This window comes from Taeniopygia guttata, chromosome 7 (genome assembly GCF_048771995.1).
Source record: "Taeniopygia guttata chromosome 7, bTaeGut7.mat, whole genome shotgun sequence".
NCBI classification, from domain to species: Eukaryota; Metazoa; Chordata; class Aves; order Passeriformes; family Estrildidae; genus Taeniopygia; species Taeniopygia guttata.
This window is the reverse complement of record NC_133032.1, coordinates 31080485-31105997: the sequence shown is the minus strand read 5'-3', so window position 1 is coordinate 31105997 and position 25513 is coordinate 31080485. Positions and strand designations below refer to the sequence as shown.

Here is a 25513-nt window from a genome sequence, read left to right as displayed (position 1 = left end):
AACTTTTCTAGTCTGGTTGTACTGGCCTAGTTTCACACCAGGCTAAGAACGAGTCCCATTTTATTCTTCTCCAAATTAGTCAGGGCAATTCAAGACTTGCACAGAAGCACCATGGCACCAAACCACAGACTTCCACACTAAATAACCAAGCAGCTTTATAGTTTTCTTCTGTGTAACTATGAAAAATCTAATAAGGCAGTGAGCAAAATATTATAAACATATATTAGATATTCCACTTGTTAATTAATTTACAGAAGCTAATTTTAGAAGAACATCCTTCTTTAAATTCCCTATGATTTAAGACAACATTGCAAATAGTAACAACAAAAATAGGACATGGTTTACAAAAGTGGAGCAAAAGTAAGCAAACAAAAAATGCACATGTAGCTCAGTTCTACTTCCTTTAATGCTGCTTTAGTTTGCTGTTCACAACACAGAGCTGTGGCTTAATGCTCCAATCTTCCCTTTCCACAGCCAAATTTATAAAAATAAAGCTTTTTAATTGTTTTTCATAATTTTTCACCAATAAATTTTATTCTAACTAAAAAAATTTAAGTCTATAGTCCATGTCTCATGAAAACTGACATAAATTGTTAGTTTTGAGAAATCTTGCCAAAACTTACTGCAGTATTGAAGCCAGAACTCCATAAATATTTTTTCAAGACAGGGTTCTTGACTGTCACTGATTTCAAAGCTGCTTTTGGCAAGTGGTAAATAAAATTCAGCCAGGAAATTCTTACTTTAGTAAAGTGATAAAAGGATTATATTTGGCTAACAGCTGTCAGTACATTTTTTCCCCATATAAAAACAGCACTGAGATTGTTATGTACTGAAAACAAACTGCACAGAATTAAGGGGCCCTCAACTGTTAAAAGGGCAAAAGCATGGTCCTCCCTAAAATTAAGGCTGTGCTAATTGCCCCCAAGAACACAATCTGTTCTCACAATCCAAGGGCAGTGCAAGCAGAGAAATCAGTGTTCAGCATGACAAATTGCTGGTGCAGAAGATAGATTGCAGATATTTTCTGGATGGTAAAAACTTTGTGATCAACCACTTTTATCAATGTTTTCTTCTTTACTACACACACAATACTTACCTCTTCGAGGAGTTTGGTTTTTTGCAGAATCTGCTTGTTGAGAGATGCCACCTTCCTTCTGTGTTGCTGGGCAGCTCCAAGCCTTTCTGGTCGCTCCTCAGCAGAAAGCTCAGATTGCTGAAAAACCAGTAGCAACAGCCTTTTGTTTTGCATTGTTTTCTCACAGCATTGTTTTCTACTTCGTCAGAAGCTCAGGCAAGAGCAAAATGGGACACACTTAGGATATTCCTTATCAAGAACTGTATCCCACTGTCCAAAAGAATGACTTACTGATTTACCTCACATCAAAACAAGGAAGCAGCTGAACAACTGAATTATATTCCAAAATTTACAAATAATGTAAACTAAAAAAGTCAGGTGCCCTGGGACAGGTGAAAAATACTACAGTGCACTAGAAGACTGACAGTTGTTTTTTTTTTTTTGCATCAGCATTATGGTTAAACCTGGTAGAGTTCTTCATTGGAAAAAATACAAGCAGACTAAAAAACACCTTAAGCTGTGGTATTCCCTGAACTTGCTGAATCAGAGATGTTCCACACCCCAACAAGTAGCTCCAGAATTTTCAGAAGCCTTGAACAATGGTGCCTTCTGAAATAGAGGCTTGGATGCATCTCTATCTGAATGATAATGACATACTCAGTGTGGTAGATGCATTTAGCACTCTGGGGTTTATTTTGTGTGTGCACATGTACTGCTGACACCAGCCTTTGAGAACTACTCCATCCAGCATGCATTGCCAAGAGTGTCTCAGAAATGCAAAACAGAGACAGCAATCTGGATCCAGTCTCCTCTCTGAATTGTGAAAGCAAAGCTGACAGAAACATTCTTTATCAAAAATAACATTTAGAATAGAAAATGTATATTTGCTGTAGACAAAAGAATGATTAAAAACCAGTGAGATCTTGATCCGTAAGGGATTATTTGCCTAAAAATTATTTGTACCTTTTGGAAGTCTTTGATACTTACATCCATCTGTTTTTGTAATTTGCTTCATGCACTCAGACTTCTTTTTTTTTCACTTAATCCATTTTCCAATATTTCACTAGAAAACCAGTTAATTTTCAAGTACCTCAAGTGCTAATTTATAGTCTGTCAAAGACTTCCAATACTAAGTGCTTTTTGAATAATTACCAAATGTTGACAACTGCTACAATGCATAATCAGCTAAAATGCTACAAGAAGTGTGATATACTCCTCACTCATATTTGCTGCTGGTTCCACTCCAGGCAGATGGGTAAGCAGCTTAATTTTAAATGAAAATAAGAGGCAAAGCTTGTCTTCTTCCTCTACATTTTCTATGTAATTCATATTGAAGAGCAGCTTAATGATCTGTTGTTTTTACATCCAAAACAAGAAAAGACTAATTCTGATGGCTTAACCCAACAATTCAGAGGCTTTCTTTGCTTTTGTTGTCAGGGAAGGAAGAAATGCCTCTAAGCAACACCTGTGACCCTGAACTACTCAACAAATACACACTCACTCTTATTTATTCCTCTCATTATTTAGTCAAATTACATTCCTTCATCATGTTATGCATTCCAAAACCTTCTCCTTCTCACCACCACATTTAGCCTCTCATATGCATAAGATACAAATGGAGAACAATGGAAATGCAAGAGAAAGAAACATGAGCTAAACCAGTCTGAGACTAATGTTAGCAGAAAAAGTAAAAATTCACGTAGTACAGCTTTGGCATAAAAAAATGGATCATATTTCAAGAAGTGAACTTTACATCTTGCTTTTTGAAAATGGGAAAGAATAAGCACTAATGTCTCTGACTGTTTAAAGATGATCAATTTGCTACTCATTAATAATTTTCTGTCAGTATTTTCAGAAGGTGAGGAATGACACTACAATCCTTCCTCCAGTTTACTCAGCAGATTAACATGGCAGCAGAATGGAGGGCCAAATGCAGAAAATTCTAAGCACTGATCTTCTGCAAAAATGCCTCTTGTAAGAAAGGTCCTGGCCCATGGCAACATCAGACCTAGAATTTGGCTTGTCATGTATCTTGACTGGGCTTGTGGTAAGACAAGACTCTGGTGAACAAATAAGCACTGCTGTGTTTCTCAGGCTATGTACAGTTACCAGGGTCTAAGATTATTAGAATTATATCCAAACATTGCTGATGCTTGGATAAACTCTTTGATAACATCCTTAATTCTTTTCCTGGTGCATGCATACGTGCACAGAAATTCTATTTTTTTAATCACATCCTGTAGATTTGAAAAGTTATCTATTTTTGGTTTGATTTGAATCAGTTCTTACTTTTCAGAGTATTAATCATTGCTCTACTATAACAGTCAAGGTCCTGCTCCCTTCTCTCAGAACAGAAGAAATGTAACATTGAAATATGACCCTTGGACTTCTGTTCTTCCAATCTTTTATAATAAAGAAAGGCCAAGAATTTGCTGTTGAGCAACAGGGTTTATCTCCAAAATAGGAAAGCACCATACCTCAAATGTGTCAACAAAAAGGAAGAAATATGAGAAGACTATTGGACAAGTAAGAGCAACCTATAACTCATATCTGGCAGTGATGTATTGGATGCATTAATTGCTTGAAGAGCCAGATTTTCTTTTCACATTACTGCAAAAAAACAATCACAGCTGAACACAGTAACTGGAGCAAACACACGCATTTAATTGCTTTGACTTCTCAAAGCAACAAAGGTTTGGGTTTGATGAGATGAGATTCAAAACTTGGGATCCAGGGCATGACTGAGAACTGGAGTCCAGTGCAAACATCTGGAAACCTGAGTGAAGGAGGCCTAGACTTTTCTATGAGCAGGCCCACAGAACTGTATTTCTGGGCTTAACACTGAACATTTTAAAGCATATCAAGAATTTAGGCCTCTATTTGGAATAGATACAACTCAGGCCCCTCTTCCTCCATGAAAGCATTCAGGAAGGTGCTTAAACCCAAATTAGTCACAAATGCAATTCAGGGATATGTACTGTCACACCAAAAGCCTGGGTACATTTAAGTCTCTTTAAAGTACTTTCCTGAGCTCTAGCTGTGCTGCTGCCCACAGCACATATTAGTGTGTTTCAAGAAGATCATGGCAATGAAGTTGGAAGCTTAAAGCCTAAATTAAAAAGCTATCAAACTTAAATCCATTCATGTAACACACTTACCTTCTCAGCATATTCAGACACAATTTGCTTGATCTCATCTGACTGGAGCCCAACAATCTGGCCAACTGTGCTGGCTGTCAGTTTGCCCTGCAATTGTATCAAGAAAATGCTTGGAGCTTTGTAACTGCCTGTACTTTTACATGACTATTTCCAGTAAGTTCTAATTTTAAACAGAAATTTGCACAATGACTAAAAATCTCAAATCATGAAACATTCCACCCCCCAAACACAATTTTGATGATAGAAATTTCTCACTTTAATCTTTTTAGCAAATTTTTATTAATATTTCAAAAACTTTTTATTCTTTGTACTGAATTTTGCATTTGCTTAATAAACCTCTAAGCATACAGGCATGTGCAAGAATTCACCTTTAAACTTCATGCATGTATAAAACCAGCTTTCAAACAGACCTAAATTCTACAATGGATTTCAGTAGAAAGTATGTCAGTCAACTCTGAGTCTAGACTAATTATTACCTTTTCTTTCATGACTCCAGCATGAACAGAAACAATGTTTAACAACTGAAATTATTGCCAGTCCTTTCACCCAGAAATCAAAGAACAGACTACAGGTTCCACTATATCGTTAAATACAATTAAGAAAAGAAGATACATATCCAGTATTTTCTGTGTCTTAGACTAATGTTGCTGTACTTATAAGTGCTTTGAAAAGAACCTTGAAAGGCACAGTTTTCCAGCACTCTCCTCAGTAATCCTCTGAATAATTTCACAAGATGAATAAAGTAAGATAGTGCATCTTGGGTAGCTGCATTGTGATGTCTTTCCTCTGAAATTCTTGTGGAAACTATTTGAAAGAGGCATTTATTTATACTGTCATTATCATTTCAAGGCAAATGAGGAACTAATTAACCTTGTAAAATTTACTGTCTTGCTAATTCAACCATTTTTATGCACTCTCCTTCAGAAAACTTAAACAGTTATTCCACGACTTCAGACCCGAATCAGCAGTCTGATTTTAAGAATAATTGCCACAATCAACTATAATTTCAACAAAGCTGTATCAGTTTTAAATGCTACTGACCTCTTCTGTTGCCATTGCAGCCATTCCAGTCATCAGAGTTTTAATGCGAAGCTACAGCAAAATATAAGAATTATACACAACAGTTTAACTCCTATTATTTAGCTATTTTTCTCACAGGGACACATACATCTAATTAGTATCATATAATGGGTATTTTAAAACATGTGATAGGGCACTAAATCTGTGAAAAGAAGAGGCAGCTAAAGTTACCAATTTAAAGTAAACTTTCACTCAGACTATTCAGCTCACATTGTTAACCAAAACTCAATCTTTTAAACAAATGCTCAGATTCAAAGGAAAAACAAAAGGTTTTTGGGTGTTAAACATCAACAAGCATTAATTTTGTGCATCAATTTCGGGCTCTGTATTCTCCTGTGGGAAGCAACTCTCACTTCAACTAACCATGGAAATTTTCCTTCTTTTGGAGAATGACTGGGCAGTGAAAATTGCTGCTCTTTCACCCAGGTTAGTAACTCCCATGCTTGCTGTGTCTGGGGCTCACCTCTTCAGCAGCCTGAAGGTCTTCTTCATCACAAGGCTCAGCTTTTCCTGCTGCTGCTGCAAGCCCAGGAGGTAGCACTGCTTTTTTATCTTCAGCCTTTCAAAGAAAAATTAAGACATTATTATACCTAGTTCCAATATTCTAAGGTATTAAGAAAGACATCATGGAGAAAACTGGAATGTAGCTTTTCTAAGAATACATTTCAGCTACTGGAACATCCTCACCCTCCAAACCATGCCAACTGAAATGTAAGCCTTCCTGATTTGTCACAAGTGTTCCAACTGTGTCTCTGGCTTCCTATGGACTTATCTAGTCTGAAGATTCCTTATTCCACAGTCTTCTGAGAGCTGCCAACCTCAGGAGACATCCCAGAATATGATGCCTCTACACAGGACAAGACTGATTTTTTTTTTTAATAAATCATTTTTGCAGCTTAATATTTGTATAACAAACATAAAACATAAAAATTGCAAATGTGCCTGGTTCAGTTAGAAGAATTTGTACCACTGAAATAAAGAGAGCTGGGGACAGACAGACTCAGTTTCTAGGTCACCCTACCACACCACTAACATATTTCACTGTCCACTTCTGCCTTACTGGAGGCTCAGCTGCCACAGTCATGATGAACATCTAATACACAATAGCCCAAAGGCAACAGAATTTTTGAAGAAACAAAATGAACTCTATAAACATGACTAGTGGTTACTCTGAGGGGGAAACAGGCATGCCTAGATTGGGAAATACCTCAATTTATAAAAACTTAAATGTGACATCTGTATGTGGAATACTGAGATAATGAAGAAGAGCAACTTTAATCTACTCAATGGATTGCTGGGTCCATGATGTGTTTAATGCATTATCTTCATTATCTCTGTCTGTAATAAAAACTTGTAGTCAAATTAATATCTGCACTGAAATCATAAAACGGCAGGCACCCTGCATTTTATGGACATTTTAAGATCCCATAATCATCAAAAACACAGCAAGGATGCTAATTTTCAAGGACGACAATGATTTATTTGTAATTTTATTTGTTTATAGGTTTCTCTATCACATTAAACAAAGTGCTTTGTAATAAATGTCTACAATATTTCTTACCAAGTGTAATGTTTTTTTAAAAAGAAAGACCCTTTAATGATCACATTATGGAACACTCAGTTAAAAGATACTAAACAGACAAAATATGTCACTACCTAACAGTAAAAGTCAAACGAAAACAAACACAACACCCAAACCCTCTTTCTTCTAAACAAAAAAAATAAGTTTGCAAAATGTGATCTGTGAGGAGAGATGAAGGAAATCCTTTAAACAGGGTAATCAATTCCACCTTTCATGGCATGCAGATTTTTAGTTCCAGTTAGGCATTTTTAAAATCTGTTAATAGTGAACGTTATAGCTGTTTATTCTGCTGTATTCTTTTAAGATTTAACAGTAAGCAACACTTCAACAATGCAGTCCTTCCCACAATTTGAATATTTTAAATTAGTGTATTTTTTACCTGTTCTGTTTTTCCTGCTTGTCTGCTAAATCCATATCTCCTAAAAGAACAATAGTAATATGAAGGAAAAATACTGTTGTTTATGACTTCCACAAATACATTAAGTTTTTATCATTTTTCAACATAAGATATGCACCAAGGGCCAGGATCAACTTAGTTCTGAAATGTTTCAAGTAAACTAAATAAGCAGGTACTGGAGCATATTTACAGAATGGTTTCAGATCCATCATCCGAATATTCCATATTCCTTCCATCAAGATTTGCAAATCTTGACTTTCCATAAAATACTGTAATGGAAAGTTCATGAGAGGAAAAGGCAATGCCATCTTCCCATTTGAAAGTTAATCCTGAGCTATTACACTACAGTCCATGTTACTGCTAAAAGGAAAGTACTCAAAACAGTGAGACAAAAAAATTGAAAAAAATCTATGGCTTTGGGAGAAAAGAAGCCCCAGAAGATACAGAATGGAATTCAGATGTAATCTGCACTTGTTAAGTATTAAGAGCTCAGACAGCAGACAAGATGTCCTTACCACTAAACAGTGAAATAAAACTGGAAATAGAAACTAGAAATGGAAGCTCTGTAACTTCATTTTTATGTGTTTGGAGAGCTCTCAGTAAACCAGAGGGACTTTCAGAGATAATGGAAAAGTGAATGCCTTGGTAACTTTGTCTCCAAATGAAAGTTTGCAGGAAAGTGAGAAGACAAAACATTCAACCATGACTCAGCCTCCTCATGCAGCAACCACATGAGAATGAGAAAAAGAAGCAACAGCAACTGCAGGTCCTTTTTCACCAAATTTTCAGTGGATTGTTTGCAAAAACCTAATATTGATTGATACACACTACCCGGATGGATGATGTATTCAGGCCATTTTTATAAAAAACAGGAATGTTTAAAAAACACAACTTAGAAGGAGGAGCATAAGACCATTGTACAAAATACAGCTCACAAATATGAGGACTGTCCAGTCCCCAGAGAATTTACTGGGTAAGGAAACAAAATCTGAAACCAAACAGGAGTAAATCTGAAATAGCTCAATTCTGAAGTAGTAGGAAAAACTCTCCCACAATCTAAATTTTATCTGTGCTGCCCGTAGTACACACTATAAAAACCAGAGAGAGCTGAATGAAGCTTTTCACCTGCCATATTCCAGAAGTGTAGAATGAACCTTTGATTCCTCATCCAGCAGTTCCTCAGCTCCTGTCTGACGTTTGTATTTTCTCTGGGGTTTGTAAACCTCCTGCAAGACAGTGAATGAGTTCAGACTTTGTGAAAGGGTTTTCTAAAATAAACAAGGAATTGTCATCTAAAGTGTTTGTTTTCCAACTCAATATACTCACCCAAACATCCTTCACTTTCTCTTTTTGGAATTACATTATACAGCCTTACTGAAATAATTTCTAAGCAATTTGCTATACAAATTGTCTAAGTTTAAAAAAATATATAAATTACTCTTTAACATGAAACAATGTCTCAACCATCTCCCCTGTCATGTTTGAAAGAAATAAAAAGTAACAAACTCAACATCTATTAAAATGATTTGGCTAATGCCACTGTCTAGAAATGTTACCTTCTTTGTGAGTTAATTCTACTTTTAAACTCTGATTAGATAATTAAATGCAATTTAATTATTTATTCAATCATCACAGGTTACAATGGAATTAAAGCAGATTTTATTACAAGTGAAGGGAAAAAAACGTGTCAAGAAGTTTGGTAGTAAAATGACTTTAATCTCCTGCTATCCAAGTGTAATCCAATAGCTCAACAACAGCTCATCAAATCAAACAAAAATTCACAATTACTATTTTGTACTGATAGAGCTGCTTCCAATTTAAAAACAAATGGGAAAACATTTCTTTTTTAATGTGGCTTTCCACACCACATAAACTATTACTTTCAACAAACAATTCCTGCACCATAACACTGCTGAAATGACGTTCCATCTTTTTCAAAGATGTAATCCCAAAGTGGAGATTTCAAACAAGTACAAATTGAAATATTCCTTGGCAAGCTTCTCCTGAATTTGTCAGTTGCCCTTTACAATTTTTACTTCATTTATAATGCATCTTTGCTTGCAGCTATTCAATCTTGCTACACTTTTGACTGCCACATGAAAAAGCTTTTTATGACCAAGGATCTACCACTAAATGTACACATCTGAAAAAGGCAATAGAAGTCGTAAAAATAATTACAGCTTTATGATGACATTCTCTTTTATACCTGTGCCACATGAAGTGTAGACATCACACCATAAACATTAGTCCTGGCAGCAGGTAATTGAGTGGTTGAAGAAAACCACTGCAAGACAACCTCAATTCACCAGCCAGTTACTTTTCAGCAGCAGTGGTCCTTATTCCAATGACCATCACAGATATTTAACATTCCCTTTTCCAACTCTAAGATCATGACCTTGAATCTTAGTGTAGAATCTTTCCCCCTTGAGGAAAAAGGGTAGGTCCTTAGATCAGTTATAATAATGAATTCACACAACTGACTAATCTTTCACACTTGCTGATCCTCCTTTAGGAGAGTGGATTTCTCTTCCAATTCCAGTGCACAGTGATTCAAAGGTGATCTGCAAAAGAGCCTTCATCTAATGGCCACCTTCTCCTCCTTCCAATTCCTACGGATAGATAGGAAAGCTTGTGCACATTCTGCCTTGAAAAATTCATCCTGTGTGTTCTAGACTGCACACGTGCCCAAATGCCTTAGGAGATCTCATGAACTAATCTTTCATTAAGAAGATCAGGTGCCAGCTGTAGAAGAGATGATCCTGAGAGAGTTCATCTATTTAAGGAAGAGGTGTTTGGCTAATGGCACTCCAAGTAATGATGAACAAATGTAAAAACTTTATGTACCATGAAGTTGCACCTGCAAACTAAAGATCTGTGAGACACAGTAGAAGACAGAATAAAAATTAATAGGATATAAACATTAATCCTTGCAAACATTTCTGATTCTCAGTATTCAAAGGCAGCCCTTCATCACTGTTAATTAAATATCCTCTTTATTTTTATAAATTACACTGAAAATTTTAAGTACTGGTGTCACATAACAGTATTGTGATTATTTTGTTTCTGCCTCTTCAGTGACAAGGTCAATATCAGCCAGTTGGATACAGACTCTTTAGTGCTACTTAAAGACAATGCAGGTAAAAGGCAGACTTGAAAAATCATGACAATTATTCTGAAAATTGAAAATAAGCAGATGAGTTTCATTGTGCTACTTTATAGAACATACATTTGGAATTTTCTTTCTCATACAGGTTTGCATTGTCTCTCAGTTTGAAGGGCTATTCAGGTGCATAAATGATGAAATTAGACCTATGTAGAGGGTGAGCTAATATGTAAAACAGAACACATGTCTCACTGGAAAGGAAAGTAGTAAAAGACCCCCTGTAAGTCTGCTAATAATTAAAAAACCCAATCAAATAATGGAGCATATTAGTTTGGAAACTGTAACTGAAATTTCCAAAGCAAGGACAACTATTTAAATAGATTAACAAAGGCATTACATTGGTCATCACCTGGAGACTTTCATTGCAATGCTATTCTACAAACACATGCTGTAATTCAACCACATATAGCAGGCTCAGCAGCACTCAGGTCATTTGTACAGAAAAACAACTACCTCCCTCCAAAACCTGACAAAAGAGTAAGGTGACTTGTCTGGCCCATTTCACAGCCTCTCATGTGGCTCCTTACACCAGCACTGAGCACCTCCATCTATGCATGAAGAGCTCAGGGTGCCTGGCTAGAGCTGTCTGAAAAAACCTGATTTTCTCAGGAGAGCAGGGTTTCATTTTCTATTGAAGAGGCTTGAAAACATCCCATTCAAAGCAAACCCAGATTTCTCCTCTCTTGTCAAATGCTGGCCTGGAATTTATCAAGATGGCCCAAAAACCCTCAAAGCAGTAGCACAGTACTGTGAGTCAGAAATGGTGAATTGACGGTCCCAAGCAAAGAGGGAAATTAGAAAGCAAGGACAGAAACCCCAGTTGCCAGCCAGACAGCTGAATTCAGGTATGAGAGCGAGAGAACCTAGGTATTTTACTGTTTTACCTCTCTGTAGCATTCATGAACAACCTTTCAAAAAATAAATACAAACAGTTTATCCAAGAGTTAAAAGATTTGCATGTGAACAGGGAGAACACAGGTTAGACCACCTTTCCCAACCAACATCTGCTACTTGAAGAAAACATCTCTGAAGTAGGGTGTGTGCTTTTGCTGCTAATTACAAGAACTGAAAAAGTCAAGTTCTGAAACGCAGATAATTGAGATCATCACCATATTAACTAATTTCAAGACAAATAACACAACTGCTGATAGCTTCAAACACACATTTAAGTCTGTTGAAGGTTTAATAGTCTGCAAGCTACCTTGTGACTTTTATTAGATAGTGTGGGGTTCTACACAGCCCATGTAGGCAGTGGATATGGTTTATCCCCTCATACACTGCACACCTAGCAATCTGATCTATTGGCATTTGAGACCTGTCTCAAGAATGAAGATCAACATGTAACTTAATTGCGATCTTCTCATGAGAAAACGCAATTAACCCAGAATTAACCACCTCCATTTCATTACTAAAACCACTCACTGGCCATAAAAAAAGAAATCTAATATACTTACAAAGATATCAGTAACTGTTTTGAGTGCCTTCTCTTTTCTTTGCATGAATTCATCATCCTGAAAGACATTAGTGGAGATAATTAAAAATACCAGGAATGAAGACTAAATGTCAAACATTCTAATGATCCTGTGAAACAAAGCTGTCAAACAGTTTCTGAGTTGCCCAATGATTTGGTGAAATGTTAATGATTTGCTGTAACAAGAAAAGTACTTGCTTCTGCCTTCAGATGGGAGAGAGATCATCAAAACTGTGTCCAGATCAGCAGCCTGGCTGCTCTCTGCTCAGGCAGTACCTGACACAAAAGCAGTCCCAGCCCACTACTGGAATCTCCAATCTTTAATACACTATTAAGAAATGAAGCTGAGATAGACTTGATTTGGAAACAAGAAGTTTCCTCTACTGTTTAGTTTCTAAGCATTAAAGATAATAATTTTTAAAAAATCAAAATCAAAACCACCCCGAGTTAATAAAATCTATGTATCCCAATACTAGGGACATCTGCCTTTAATTCTGTTACTAAGGGACAAAACTTGGGTTCTAGATGTTAAAAACAGAATTGCCTTGTGATAAGTACGAACAGAACTGATAGCTTTGCACTACAGACACATATCTAAGCTCATTTAATCTCTCCTCCTCTGCCAAAGAAACTTCATCTCATTGCTGAATAACAGTTCAATTGCGGAATGGAATTTTTTACAAATCTAGCTTTCAAGAACAAATTTTGGAGTTTGGATACAAGACGACAAGAGCTCCCTTTCAGCACTCTGAAAGAAACCCCAAATTATAGAGTATTAACAGAATGTTATTTCTCAATTAGCTACATTAGCCTCTCCACAGCATGCTTGGTGTTTCTGAACAGCTAAAATAACATAAAAAAAACAAATACTGCAGAAAAACTAAGGTAATCATTAGGCAAAAGTTAGCCAGAATCTACAAAATTTCTGTCACAATAATGCCTCAATTTTTTCCCAGATAAATTTGTAGGGGATACCTCTAGGACTCATTCATAAAACAATTGCAAGAGCAACTCTGGTGAAGTGTGCAGATTTCAGAATTGTGAGGCTGGTACTGCAACTGAACATCTGACATACCACAACAGAAAGAACTGCCTTGATCTTACCTCTGGCAGTCTGTGAGTTTTTTGAAACTGTGATATAGAGTAAGAACGGACATAATCTCCCATTTCTTCCCTTGTTTCTATTGCACGTTTCACCAGCCACTGAAAAAAAAAAAATTGTATTAGCTGAAAACAAAAGAATAATAGCAGCAAGCACCAAAGTATTGCCTAATTTTGTAATAGATGATAAAAGCTAAAAGCACATTTTTAAGCACAGAAACAAGAGTATGTGATTTATTTGTAATTATGGCAACTCTTTAGCCTAATCCTAACAAAATGCATCAGTATTTGCTACTTTATAAACATTTATTTTGATACTGTGCATATATATGCTTCTTCTATAAAATTCTCCTCCTATAGATCACTCCCTGGTTTAAAAAACTACAGCTCCACCAGGAACAGACATATCTTCAAGCCTCTGAAGTGTTCACAAGAACCCATGCCTGTGTAAGAAAAAAGGCTTCTTCTGACATTTATAAGACCACACAAAAAGCCACAAAATACTGAAGCACATTTTAAACAATGTTGGATAAGATAAATCTTGCAGGCTGTTGACAGCCTGTGCAGGAGGTCACAGAGGAGATGAGATCAATTGTGGGATCCAAGTTTGAACCAACAACTGTTTCCTGTGCTATAACCATGAGCCCCTAGAAAGTGAGGGGAACATGATGACAAGAAGAGATGAAAATGACAACTATTAATTATCAAGCACATCTCAACACAAGACTCTGTACATACTTTTGCCTGTGATCATATGCAGAATTTATTAGGAAGAACAACAATATTTCTGCCCAATTGAATATTTGTTAATTTTTTTTTTTTTTAAGTTCTGCTACAGTCTATGGCAGTGAGCCAACTCAGCCTAATTTCTTCCTGTAGGGAAGGATCCATCTAAATTCTTGCACAATATAAGAGCTAATGGGACACAATGCCAGACTTAAGAGCAAGCATTTGTAGTATTTGAAAACTGATTTAAGATTTACAGATAGCAAGTGGAATCTTGATTTTCAACAGGGCATTGAATAAAGTGCCATTATCAAACACATAATTCCTACATGGTGTAGTCAGCATTTTATATTTCGCATATTTCAGAACACAGTATTCTGGTGACACCAACAAGTTTTCTTGAAAGTCTTGGCTGGGATGAAATGAGGAACCTGCAGTATGTGGAGCAGGCAGAACTTCACAGGGACCTGATAGAAAGCCACAAGTTTTAAACCAAGATCCTCTCCATACCAAAAACTAAGCCCATCAAAAAAAGACTTGTATGGGTCATCTCTACCACCTACTGGCCAGCTACAAATACTGCTCTTGGAGAAACCCAGAAGTAGATTTCCTCCCTGTTTGGAATTAATATTTCTCCTTTCCAAAAGTAATATCCCAAACCAGGATTTGCAAAAAAGCACGTGAGAGAAAAGAACACCTTGTGCTATTGTTTTTACAGGAGGAGGAACATATTTCCTATGAAAGAAGCCTAGTGTAAATGAAACTATTCCTTGCCATCCAGTGACCAGGGCAAGAGGGTTTTTTTTTTTTTCCTGTGTAGGAAATAAGGATTCAGAAGAAAAAACTCACATTAGCAAGATACAAACTTTCCACTTTAAGCAACATCATCACAGCCTGAAAGCTGTGTAAGAGTAGCACACACCACAGAATGTTTTGTGGGGAGTTAAGCGTAGTTTTCCTCAGGAGCCTCCAACTAGAAGATAACAGGAAAGAGCACCAGGAAGTTTTCTGCACTTCTTACAGACTGAAATTTAGATTCTTCTTACTTGCTAAATTCCTTCACAGGCATGTGGTAAGGAGATGTTTCATGGAAAAGAAACTTGCTTAACAGTCTTAATTTTCCCTATCTCTCAAAGATACCTTTCTGTGTATAGATGAAAGGAAAATCAAAAAATGCCAAGGATTCTCAAAATACCACATGTAACTGGAATACATCAAGTGTTAGCTTAAACCTTAATAAACTTGAGAATGAGGCACTTGGTGAGTTGGTGGTGCTCAACAAATCACAGTAAGAGGATCACTTGACAGAGCACAGTTTTTAAGTTATAGGAAAGAAGGATGAATTATGCTTAAACAAATGACCCAGTGGTTTTTGCCTTACTCATATCCTTCTGATTCAAGGTCTATCTGCATAACTTGCTCCATAAGCTTAAACACAGACTGTAAGGCATTTGTTCTATTTCCTAGTCTGCCAAAGCAGACTATCAGATTCCTCAACAAGATTAAAATTAGGATTCTTTAAAGCAGGCATTCCACAATAGACACAATCTGACTCCATTGCAAAGAATTCAGAGAGTTTGTTTTGTTTACTTTCTAAATGTGGATCCAACAATACTTAAAAATTCTATCATCCATAATGTCACTTCATACTTTAACAACATTGTTCCATTTTTTATGCAAGTTCTATGGCCTTTTTCAGCAAAGTATCAATACACCATGAAATTATTACCTGTACAACAGGAAATATATGAATGAAATCCAGTCCCTGGATCTGATGTGGTTCCAAACGATGTGGACACTTCATTTTTGGTAATACTGATACGATTTTTTCAGTTAAGGCACTATTATAAAAACAACAAAAAGAGAGATGTATATATGCTACAATTTTCTTTTGTAAATTACAGATTATTTTTGCAAACATAGTAGCTCAAAGATTCCATCTAGTAACTTCCACTATATATCATGAAAAGCAATCAAAGTCATTTACAAAACAGCTTTTGCAGGCACTATTTATATCATTAGTCTGTAAAGAGGTGATTAAGCCCCACTTACAGGCTCCTACCTTGGAAATTCATTTAACTACTACAGAAAATTTCAAGATCTGCATGTCTGGACAGATAAAATATCCATATAAAATACACCTACAAAGATCTTTGCATGTTATAGGGTAGTACACCCAACATGAAGATACAGTAGGCTTTAAGAACAGTGACATTAAGTAAAAGATGTGCACTCCAAGGAAGTCCAAAAGGAAATGTAAGGACTTAAAACTTTATTTAGCAGAACTCTCAAATACTGATGTTACTCCTGAAACTTTTTGAATTTAAATACATACTGCACTTAAAAGCTAAATACACAGTGCATTTCACATACTCTTCAAGTGACTAAAACTGAATTTGCTGGCAGCAAACTCATTCTAGAGCTCAGTAAGAGCTGGTTAAGTGAAAGGATTACCCTGCCACAAGGGATCCATCTGCAAGAAATTCATCCTCTTTCCACTGAATACCTAATTTTAAGGCAAGAATTTTTTTTGCTGTCAATGTTTTCAAGTACAATTTTAAAGCAGGTGTAACTACTGAGAAAGAAAACTTTACTTGGAAAACCAAAGCTATTTCCCCATAGCTGAAATGGTCCAGTACTGACCTCACTGATATTTAGTACTGTCCAAATGGACAACTAAGATCCTGGAAGAACAAAAGGGGATCAAGAGATATGAGACAGTGACCAAAATCTGGGAATAGAACCTGAAACGTTTTACTTCCTAAAGGGAAGTGAAGCACAATCAAAGCAAATACAATTAAAACAAAAACTATTTATCCAGTAGATGCAAGATCCTCTCCTAATGTATGCTTCCATGTTTATCTCAGCCCAGCAATTAAATAACAGGACACCATCTCAATGGTGTAACACCATCACTTTGGAATAATACTGAGAAAACACACTTTAACTTTTCTTTAGCTTGAAATCACCACAGAAGCCCTCAGCCTCAACCAACACAAACATTACATGGACATCAAAACAGCCCATGCTCCTATGATTCTGAACATTTTAGATTTACAAATAAATCATTGTTGCTGTTTTGGGAGAGAAGCCTGCATTTTTTTTTTTTTTTTTTTTTTGCCAGTTTTGCATTCAGTCAGCTGGAAAAATAACAGAACATTTTGAGAACACCTTAACTATTTCCTACCCTGTTTTCTTAAGGATAACAGTGATAAAAAACTACTACTACCATTTTTATTCCTAGTCTCCACTTAATTCTTTGCACTTAGCAACGCTTTATGTAGTTAGTTACCTATGGTAATTTGAGTGTCTCCAAATGCAATTGCAAAACCCACAAATATTGACTTTGAAAAGCCTTGCCAATGCTCTATGACTTTCAAGAAAACACAGAAAGATGTTCTTTTTAACTACACTGAGTAAATAAGTCTCTTTGTGCCACTGTAACTTATCAGGCTAAACTTATTTCCTCAAAATTCTAATTATGGCTCTTTTATCACAGATACACATACAGAAATAATGGAGTTTAGAATGTGTTCCCATTCCCAGCATAAACAATGTCTATAACCTCCCTGGTACAGGAATTAGCTGGCTTATGAGCAAATTCCATGCATAAGAAATTAATCAAAACAAAATGTTCTCATTGGGTCACCCTGAGGAAGGAAATCCTCCTCCTCAGTATGGGGCAGGTAACTATTTTGGCAACAGTGACATGCTTTAAATTCTGTTCGCTGATGCCTACAATTCTAACCCAGAGCCATAAAAGGGAGTCAGAGGTTATTTACACAGCAGACTGCAGACACAGGGAACTCAGGGAAGGTCTTCTAATGTTGCACTCCAGCTTCCAGCAGCGTGGTCTCACTCTGCCCTTTACTTTGGCCTCTGCATCATCCCCTTGTGCCAGCACAAGCATCTGCACAGCGAACTGGATCCAGGAATTCATTCATGTTAAAACTATTTTCTTTTTTCTTTTTTTTTTTTCTTTTGGGTTTTGATTTTTTGGGGTTTTTTTTGGTAGGTTTTAATTTGGATAAGTTCCTAATTCAGTTCAGTGTGGAGCCACATAAATGCTTTCAGTGCTTAGAAGAGATATAAAAAATGGCAGCCCAAAGGGAATGGCCCTGCCTTTTTTGAAATAAGCTTCTTTATGGATTTAGAATTTGTGGAATTACAGTCTGAAAAACCCAGAAACGTGTGCACTATTTTGTAAACAGGCAGTCCTCAAAAGCAGGAAATTTGAACTAAAACTCTTCGAAACACAGCAGGTAATTTCTGCCCCCCCCTGCCACACACACACTTTTTATTTTCTAAGAAAAAGAAAAAAAATCCCCCACTTGCCATTCAATCAACTTACATTTTTTGACCAATAGTAGAGTTTTCCTGAAATAATAAATCCACGTCGATATCAAAGCTGCAGGTAGTGATACACCACGTCATGCCTCCCACCACCTGGCAAAGGAGCAACAGCATAGTCAGGGCCATTTTAAACAGAAGAGGTAAACCCAAATACGTCTTTGAGGCTTTATTTGTTTTAGAAACTACATCTCAGTAATCTCACCATCCTCAGTTAAGACAGACTCAGATAACACAACCATACCAACTTCATACAATACTATACACAATACACGTGTACAAGAAGACAGAAACCAATCCAGCAGTTTCTCACAATCTAAATGCCTCTCTTAGCTTTATATATTAGTTTTGAAACAGCTCTATGATTGAAAAAAGAAAACCAAACAAATAAAAGGATAAAACACAACAGTATGTTAAATGCCATGACCTCTAAAAAGTGACCCTATCAAAGTTTTATCAAGGATCGTAATTACTGCAGTCTTATATTTACCTTTTTATAAACATCTTTGCTACTATTACGTCTTGCTTGCTGACATGTGCAACACAACGTGCTAGACACAGTATCAGCACAGCAATGGAAATCCCCAGCTCTGCAGAAATCTCTATTTCAGGCCCTATTCCGACATGGGCATATTTAAACTTCTGAGCCATTTCATCAATTTTACATAAATATTTAAAGACAACCTTGCATAAACATGTGCAAGATAACCTAAATGTATGCAAAGGCAAAGAAGAGGAAAAGGGATTAAAATGTGGAATAACATGCCATCATCACATAGCAAATTAGGAACCTTAGTTTCTAAGAAGGTTTCTGATATACTCCCCCTCTCACACTTCCCTCTATGATAACCTACACACCCCTTTTGCATTAGCAGTGCAAGGCTCATTACAGTGAGGTTGGGCACTGCCATGAAATGGTAACTTTGCAATTGTACTTAAGTAATGGAAAGTGATTTCTACACATAAATGCAACAAGGTTACATCCTAAGGCAGTCTCCTTGAAATTTCTCTGTCTGTGAGAACAGACTCCTGAGCAGTGACTGTTAGCAATACCAAGGAGTTTGAATAAAATAAAATTGCATTGCAAAGTGAGGCTGTGCTATGATCTAAGAGAGAACAGAAAAAAGAAGAATCCATTTCAAGGCTGCTGTAGTTCTGTGTTTTCAAAGCTTAGTTCAGGAATTTCTCACAGAGTCAGCATTAAGGCAATTCAGAAATCTCTCTTCACCCTGAACTTTGCTCACTGTTAGCATCACACACTTCCTGTCTAGGACAATGAAAGGTTAACAAATATGACATTCTAAAGATACGTAAAAACAGCCCCAAAATAATCTCACCAGGCTGATCCATTCTTACACAGACTGTCTTACACAGACACTTCCTCATTTCTCATCAATGCTGTTTTTAAAATCACCATGCTATTTCCAAGTATCCAAAGACTAGCTATTCTAACTGCTATTGGGAGAGAGAGGAAAATTCCCTGCACACAACTCTAGCATAGGCCATGGCACCCAAAAAAAGCAGACAGCAGTTAGTTTGCATCCAATTGTCTTCTCTGAAACAGGCCTTGCTGCACAAAATTGTCTTTCAAGACTGAGAAGGTCCTGTCTGTCTGAAATTAGGTCATTTGCAGAATTATTCACACACGGAAGCCTCATAGGTTGCAACTGTCTTTTATAAAAGTCACCCAGAATTGCTCAGCAAACCAGCAAAACATATAAGCTTCTTATACTTAAAAGAGGGGATTGAAATATTGTAATGGCCTCACCTTGTCAAATGGTGATAACCCCTTGATCCTTGCTCGAAAATACCCAGCAGCCACCAACAGTTCCAAGATTTCAGTCAACTTGATGTTTTGTTCCTCATCTTCTCTTGTTTCAACCTGACACACAACAAAACACTAATTCAGTTTTTCAGAATTAACTTTGAATTTTAATTTAAATTCATTTTGAAGAATGAGCATTTTCCGAGCCTTGGCACAGACCACATATCAGGGGAAACCTGCCTTCCATTATCAACTTGGTTGTTCATTTGAAAGACATTAAAGAAACAGGTAACACATTTCTACATGGACTTAACATCACATATATTCACCCAGTTAAATACCTTAATCTGCTTTTGCTGTTCAAACTCCTGGTCCACTGCTTGCCTCTAGCTACTAAGATTTTCCTACTGCCATAAGCCAGTTAATTTATTCTCCATTTCACAGATTTCTTTCAATTTCAGGGTTCATAAACTCACACACCTCAATTTAACCTCTATCCCAGCCGAAACCAGGACACGCTTCTCTAATCCTTCTACAAAAACAGGAGGAGACGCTCACACGGAATTCCACTTTTTTGGGCAACGCAATTTGAAAGCACGGCAGTAACAAAAGTAAACTGTGCCGGGCAGCCCGGACCGCCTCAGCAGCACAGCCAGCCCGTCCCAGGGCTTTTGTCCCCACCTTAGAGGATGAAACCCCACAGCTGCGGGGACACACGCGATTTCCTAGAGGCACAGAGTCCCAAACACTCGGCCCTAGGCCGGAGAGCCGTAACAGGGCTCGCTGTCTGCCCCGAGGGGCTGCACACCTGCGCACCCTTCCCACCTCGCTGCTCCGGGCACCCTCCTCCTCCCCGCTCCCTCGCACGGAACCCGGCGAGCCGGGCTGGCAGCGGGGACACGGGCAGGCGATGGTGCAGCGAAGGTGACCGGCACGGCGCTGCCGGCAGCCCCGCAGGCCTGCCCGCCTCCCCGCGCCCCGCCCGCTGCGCGGCACCGACCCCGCGCTCCCGGCCGGGGCCGGCACCCAGGGGAAGGAACAGGCGGGGATCCCGGGGACACCGGCGCAGCGGGGCCGGAGCAACAGCGGCCGCGCCTCGGCAGCGCCCGGGGGGGCTGGGAGAGACGCGGCTGCGGTACCTCCTGCGGGGCCTGGCGCTCCTGTCCCCGCGGGACCCCCATCGCCCTCCGCCGCCGGCCGCGCCGCTGTCACGTCCGCTCCCCGCCGCCGCAGCGCCCCGGCGAAGGGGTGTTCCCGGCCGGCGGCTGCCGGGTTCCCCCGCCCCCGCTCAATGGTTCGCCCGCACCCTCCTTGCGTACAAGCGCATCCGGGCCGTGCCATTCGCGGCCGGGGGGTGCCGGGGAAGGAGGGCGGCGGCTCATGTGACTGGCTGGCTGCGCGGAGCGCAACGGCCGCGGCCCCGCCCGCGGGCTGCGCCCTTGGGGGCGCCCCCGGGTGCCCCCGTGCCCGCCGCCCCTCAGAGCGCGGCTGCTCCCGCGGGCCCGGGCGGGTCCTGCGCCGCGCTGCCTTTCGCCCGCCGCGCTTTCCTCCTCTTTTCCCTTTTGCAAGGGGTCCTGAGGCCTCCCGCCAGCATGGAGGACAAGTTGCTGAGTGTTCTGTTACGAAGCGCCTCACGGCCGCTCGTGCCCCGCTGGGCGCTGACACTTCTCATTGCCAGCCATGTTTCCTTTGGTGACCTAATAGCTGAAGTGGGGTTTAATTCTGTTTTTTCTCCCCTGCACACAGGTCACAGAATACAGAATAGTGGTTAGGTTGGAGAAGACCTCTGAGATCAGCAGGTCCTACATGGAACCACCACCATGTCAACTGGACCTTGGCATCAAGGGCCATTTCCAGGCTTTCCTTAAACACCGGGCTCCACCACTTCCCTAAGCAGTTCATTCCGATATCTAATCACTTTCTGTGAAGAAATGTTTGCTAATACCCAACCTAAACCACCCCTGGCACAGTTTAAGATTACATCCTCCCATCCTGTAGCTTGCTGCCTGGGAGAAGAGCCCGGTGGGCACCTGGCTGCACCCTCCTGTCAGGGAGCTGCAGGGTGATGTTATGTGTAGTGAATGTAATTAGCACCAGTTATAATATGGTATATGTTATATTTAGTATTTTTAGAAAACACACATCTGTATTAGGAGTCACCCCTAAATAGATGAAACAGTCTATGTTGAAACCTCATTTACAAGTAAATGTATGTGGCTCCTACGGAGATAAGCCGTATCTTGAAGCCATACAGGGAATCTTGTCAACATCAACTACCCAAGATTGATATCACAGAAATCCTCAAGGCTGATACATCTGAATGCAGGGTTTCCTTAACTACATCAGGGGATTCATCCAGACACTGGATTGTCCCACCCCAAGAAAAGAAATTTCATCAATATGTGAGACTGAATGGGGAGAAAAGACTGATTGCCGAAACCCTGGCCTCAGGCGGAATTTTCCCTATAAAAACCGTTGTACCAAGATAAGGGTTGGACAAAAATGGAACGCGTGTGGACATAGAAGCAACCACTGCTGAGGTTGTCTTCTTTGTTGCACACCCAGCGCCGACCCCGGGCTTGGGACTGCTCTTTCCTTGTGGTTGGCTAGATAGAATTTGATTGCAAAATAAATATTTTATTTTTCATTTTTATTTGGCTGGACTAATTTTCATTTATAACAGTGACAAGGTCACCCTGGGCATCCCCCAGGCCAAACACCTTCCACTCCCTCGGCTGCTGCTCATCAGATTCGTGCTCCAGTCCCACAGCAAGAAACCCCCACAATCTGTGCTGGCTCTCATGGCATGTCACGGGGCCATGTGTGAGCATCCCCTGGTGGGAAGGTGGATTTGCTGGAGCCTGGCCTCCCACCCTGGCTTTGGTAGCTCCAAAGCACCATTCTCCTTCTGTATATCAGGCAGACCCTGCACGGGGGTGGGTGTGCTGGGGCCTGGATGCTGTGCCCAGGCTGGTTGCCAACACACGTTATATTTGTGAATAAAATCACACCAATGCACAGGGATTTGATGGGCTGAACAACTGGATTAACCTTGCACTCTGCTGTGGCTGGAAGCATCTCTATAGGGTGAAGGAACAGGAGTGCAGCATTCCCATCCTTTGCATACATTCCCATCCAGAGCATACATGAGCCAGTACATTCTGATGTTGTCCTGACAGAGCAATCAAAATAATAATAATAATAATAGTAATAGCAAAAATGGGCCAGACTAGCTCAAGCCATGCACTGGTGTAACCACAGGCCACATCTTAATTAGAGCTGCAGAACAGTGCTCCTCAGCCCCAGAGATTAATGTGGTCAGCACAGCAATATGGGCTTCCAGTGTTTTGACTGTCTTCTCCTCACACCCTCCTTGTGTAGAACTGTATGGCTCTAATTTGAATGCCATGCAGAGGAAGGCTGAAGCCCTCAAAAAAAGCTCTAATTTGAATGCCATGCAGAGGAAGGCTGAAACCCTCAAACAGCAGGGACAAAGAGAAGGGTTGAAACAGAAGAGTATTAGGAAGGGATGTAGATGATCTTCAGATGCAGCAGCAAGTGCAGGTTGTAAGGTAATTACTGAGAAGAAACATAAATTTTAAAAAAAAAATCTTTCTGAGCCATGATGCAGTCATAAAATTCCTTTTCAATGAAACACAATAGAGAAAAATGATAAATAAAAAGCCAAAGGTTAGTATGAACTAGGGGCTTAAGTAGTAACTGAGTATCAGACAAGGGAGGGAACTACATACCCTGGGAAATAGAATTGTTTCTCTGGCTTTTTAAAGCACAGTAAGGCAAAGGAGGGAGACAGGGGTAATTCACTCCTATGAGCTTTAAAACTCATGCAGCTGGCCCCCAAAATCACAAAGCTGACTTGAAATGATGTAGTTACAGAAATGTAATAGGTTTTTCTAATCTGCTCTATGTCTATGAGACCACAAGGACTAGAAACATTTTTCTCCTTTATAGGCTGGAATTTTCCTTCATCTTCATCTTTCCTTCATGTAGTTAGGAGAGAAAAGAGTAAGGCATGAACATACAAAAATCTATGGTCATTACAACTCATCTTGGATCACTTGAACCTCAGTAAAATACTTTGCAAAAAGCATTGCTTCCGAACACCTAATTGTGATGCAAATTCACTGCGTTACCCAGACAGAGCTGTTGTCTCCTATGACATTTGGATAATCAATCTTCTAAATACCAATTAGTTTTAAAAAGAGTCTCAAGAGGGGTACCATCGAAAAAAGAAAAAAAAACAAACCTCCTTTCCTTCAGATTTCTCGACTTTGTGCTTGCAAATCTCTAGCAAATTCAACTTAGGCTTAGTTTTCCCTTTCCCTGCTTTATTTTGATCTGTGAAGGAAAGTGAGCTCTGATTCTTGGTGCAGCTGCTTTCAGCAATCCTGTCTTGATTTTTCTATTTCATTAATCTTGATCCCACAAAGCAGAGCTAAGAAGCTTCCTCATTTTTTATATAGCCATGTGATTCATTTTGCTGCTCAGCCTGGACTTGTGACAACATTAACCTCAGTCACTACTGAAAATGTAGCAGTAGATCACACTGTATTTTTTAGCACATATTTGTTTCTTCTTGTAATAAGAATAAAAGCATCAGATGGAGTTGTAACAGTAACAGTAGACACAGTTAGATAAAATAACTTCAGTAACTTTCCAATGTTCTCTATTCTGAGAAAGTCTAAAAGAGGTTTATTTCCATTCTGCATGATAGATAAAATAAAGTATGTAAAACTTCCTGTGCAATGGTCTTTGCAATGGACCTAGGTACTGCCATGACTGCATCTTCCCAGTTGGATTCCTACTTACAGGAGAAGCTGAAGCCACTTGTAGGGAACTAAGCCCAAGCCTTCCAAACTCAGTATCAGATTTTGCATTGTTTTCTGTGCCTCATATCCCAAGTGGGCTCTTTTCTCTGCTCATTTTGTTGCCTGGCAGCCCCAGCACAGATATCACTTCCATCCTGATCCTTAATGAAATGATTCCTGTGATGAAGGTTTTCATCCAGGTTTCTGGAATTAGCAGTACTGTTTGCTAGAGCACAAGTATGTTCCTTTGCATGCATTTACTCTCTTAATTTGTTGTCTTGGTTGTATCCCATCTCCTTACAGTTACTCAGTTCCCCTTCATCTCTTTCCTGAGATGTCGTAGGCATAGAGAACCATTCAGAGGGTAATTGCAAATTCCCAATTATTGTCAGTGAAAGTGAGACTGTGCACTGTGAAATGAAAAAGTCACGGGCCTGTTACAGTGGCCACTGTGTTAGGGGCTGCAGCAGACCATTGCATCCCATCAGACCAGCTGATATTCTTTGCAAGGTATTGTGCCCTTTCAGCACTCACATATAACAGGAAATAGTGGTGTTTTAAACATACTCACTGTTGTACCTGTGGGTGACATTTAGAAGGTCCAGTCCAGTCAAGGTCCTGCTTAGTCCATCCTCTGAACAATTCCTATTTTCAGCACTTAATAGTTTAAAACATACAGGCAGACAGGAAGACATTTTTTTTCTTGAAAATTATGTTTGTGTCATTTTTAATACTGTTTTGTAAGATTGGCAATATGAACACAAACATTTTTAGCTCATTTACTTGGAAGAGGAAAGACTTTGTGGCCTGTGGAAC

The 25513-nt window shown here is 39.1% G+C and overlaps 1 protein-coding gene across 1 annotated transcript in view; it reads right to left on the bottom strand.

Annotated features, from left to right (window-relative positions):
• Positions 1-21181, bottom strand: part of CCDC93 (CCC complex scaffolding subunit CCDC93) — a 34305-nt gene extending 13124 nt beyond the window's left edge. The window contains exons 1-12 of the mRNA XM_030278043.4: positions 21008-21181; positions 19872-19985; positions 18105-18199; positions 15483-15594; positions 13031-13129; positions 11910-11966; positions 8418-8518; positions 7275-7314; positions 5777-5872; positions 5275-5325; positions 4234-4320; positions 1097-1213 (exon numbers count right to left, since the gene is read on the bottom strand). Coding sequence (XP_030133903.4) covers positions 1097-1213; positions 4234-4320; positions 5275-5325; positions 5777-5872; positions 7275-7314; positions 8418-8518; positions 11910-11966; positions 13031-13129; positions 15483-15594; positions 18105-18199; positions 19872-19985; positions 21008-21049 — 1011 coding nt within the window. The 5' untranslated portion in view covers positions 21050-21181. The remainder of the gene's footprint in view (positions 1-1096; positions 1214-4233; positions 4321-5274; positions 5326-5776; positions 5873-7274; positions 7315-8417; positions 8519-11909; positions 11967-13030; positions 13130-15482; positions 15595-18104; positions 18200-19871; positions 19986-21007) is intronic.
• Between the last annotated feature and the right edge of the window lie 4332 nt (positions 21182-25513).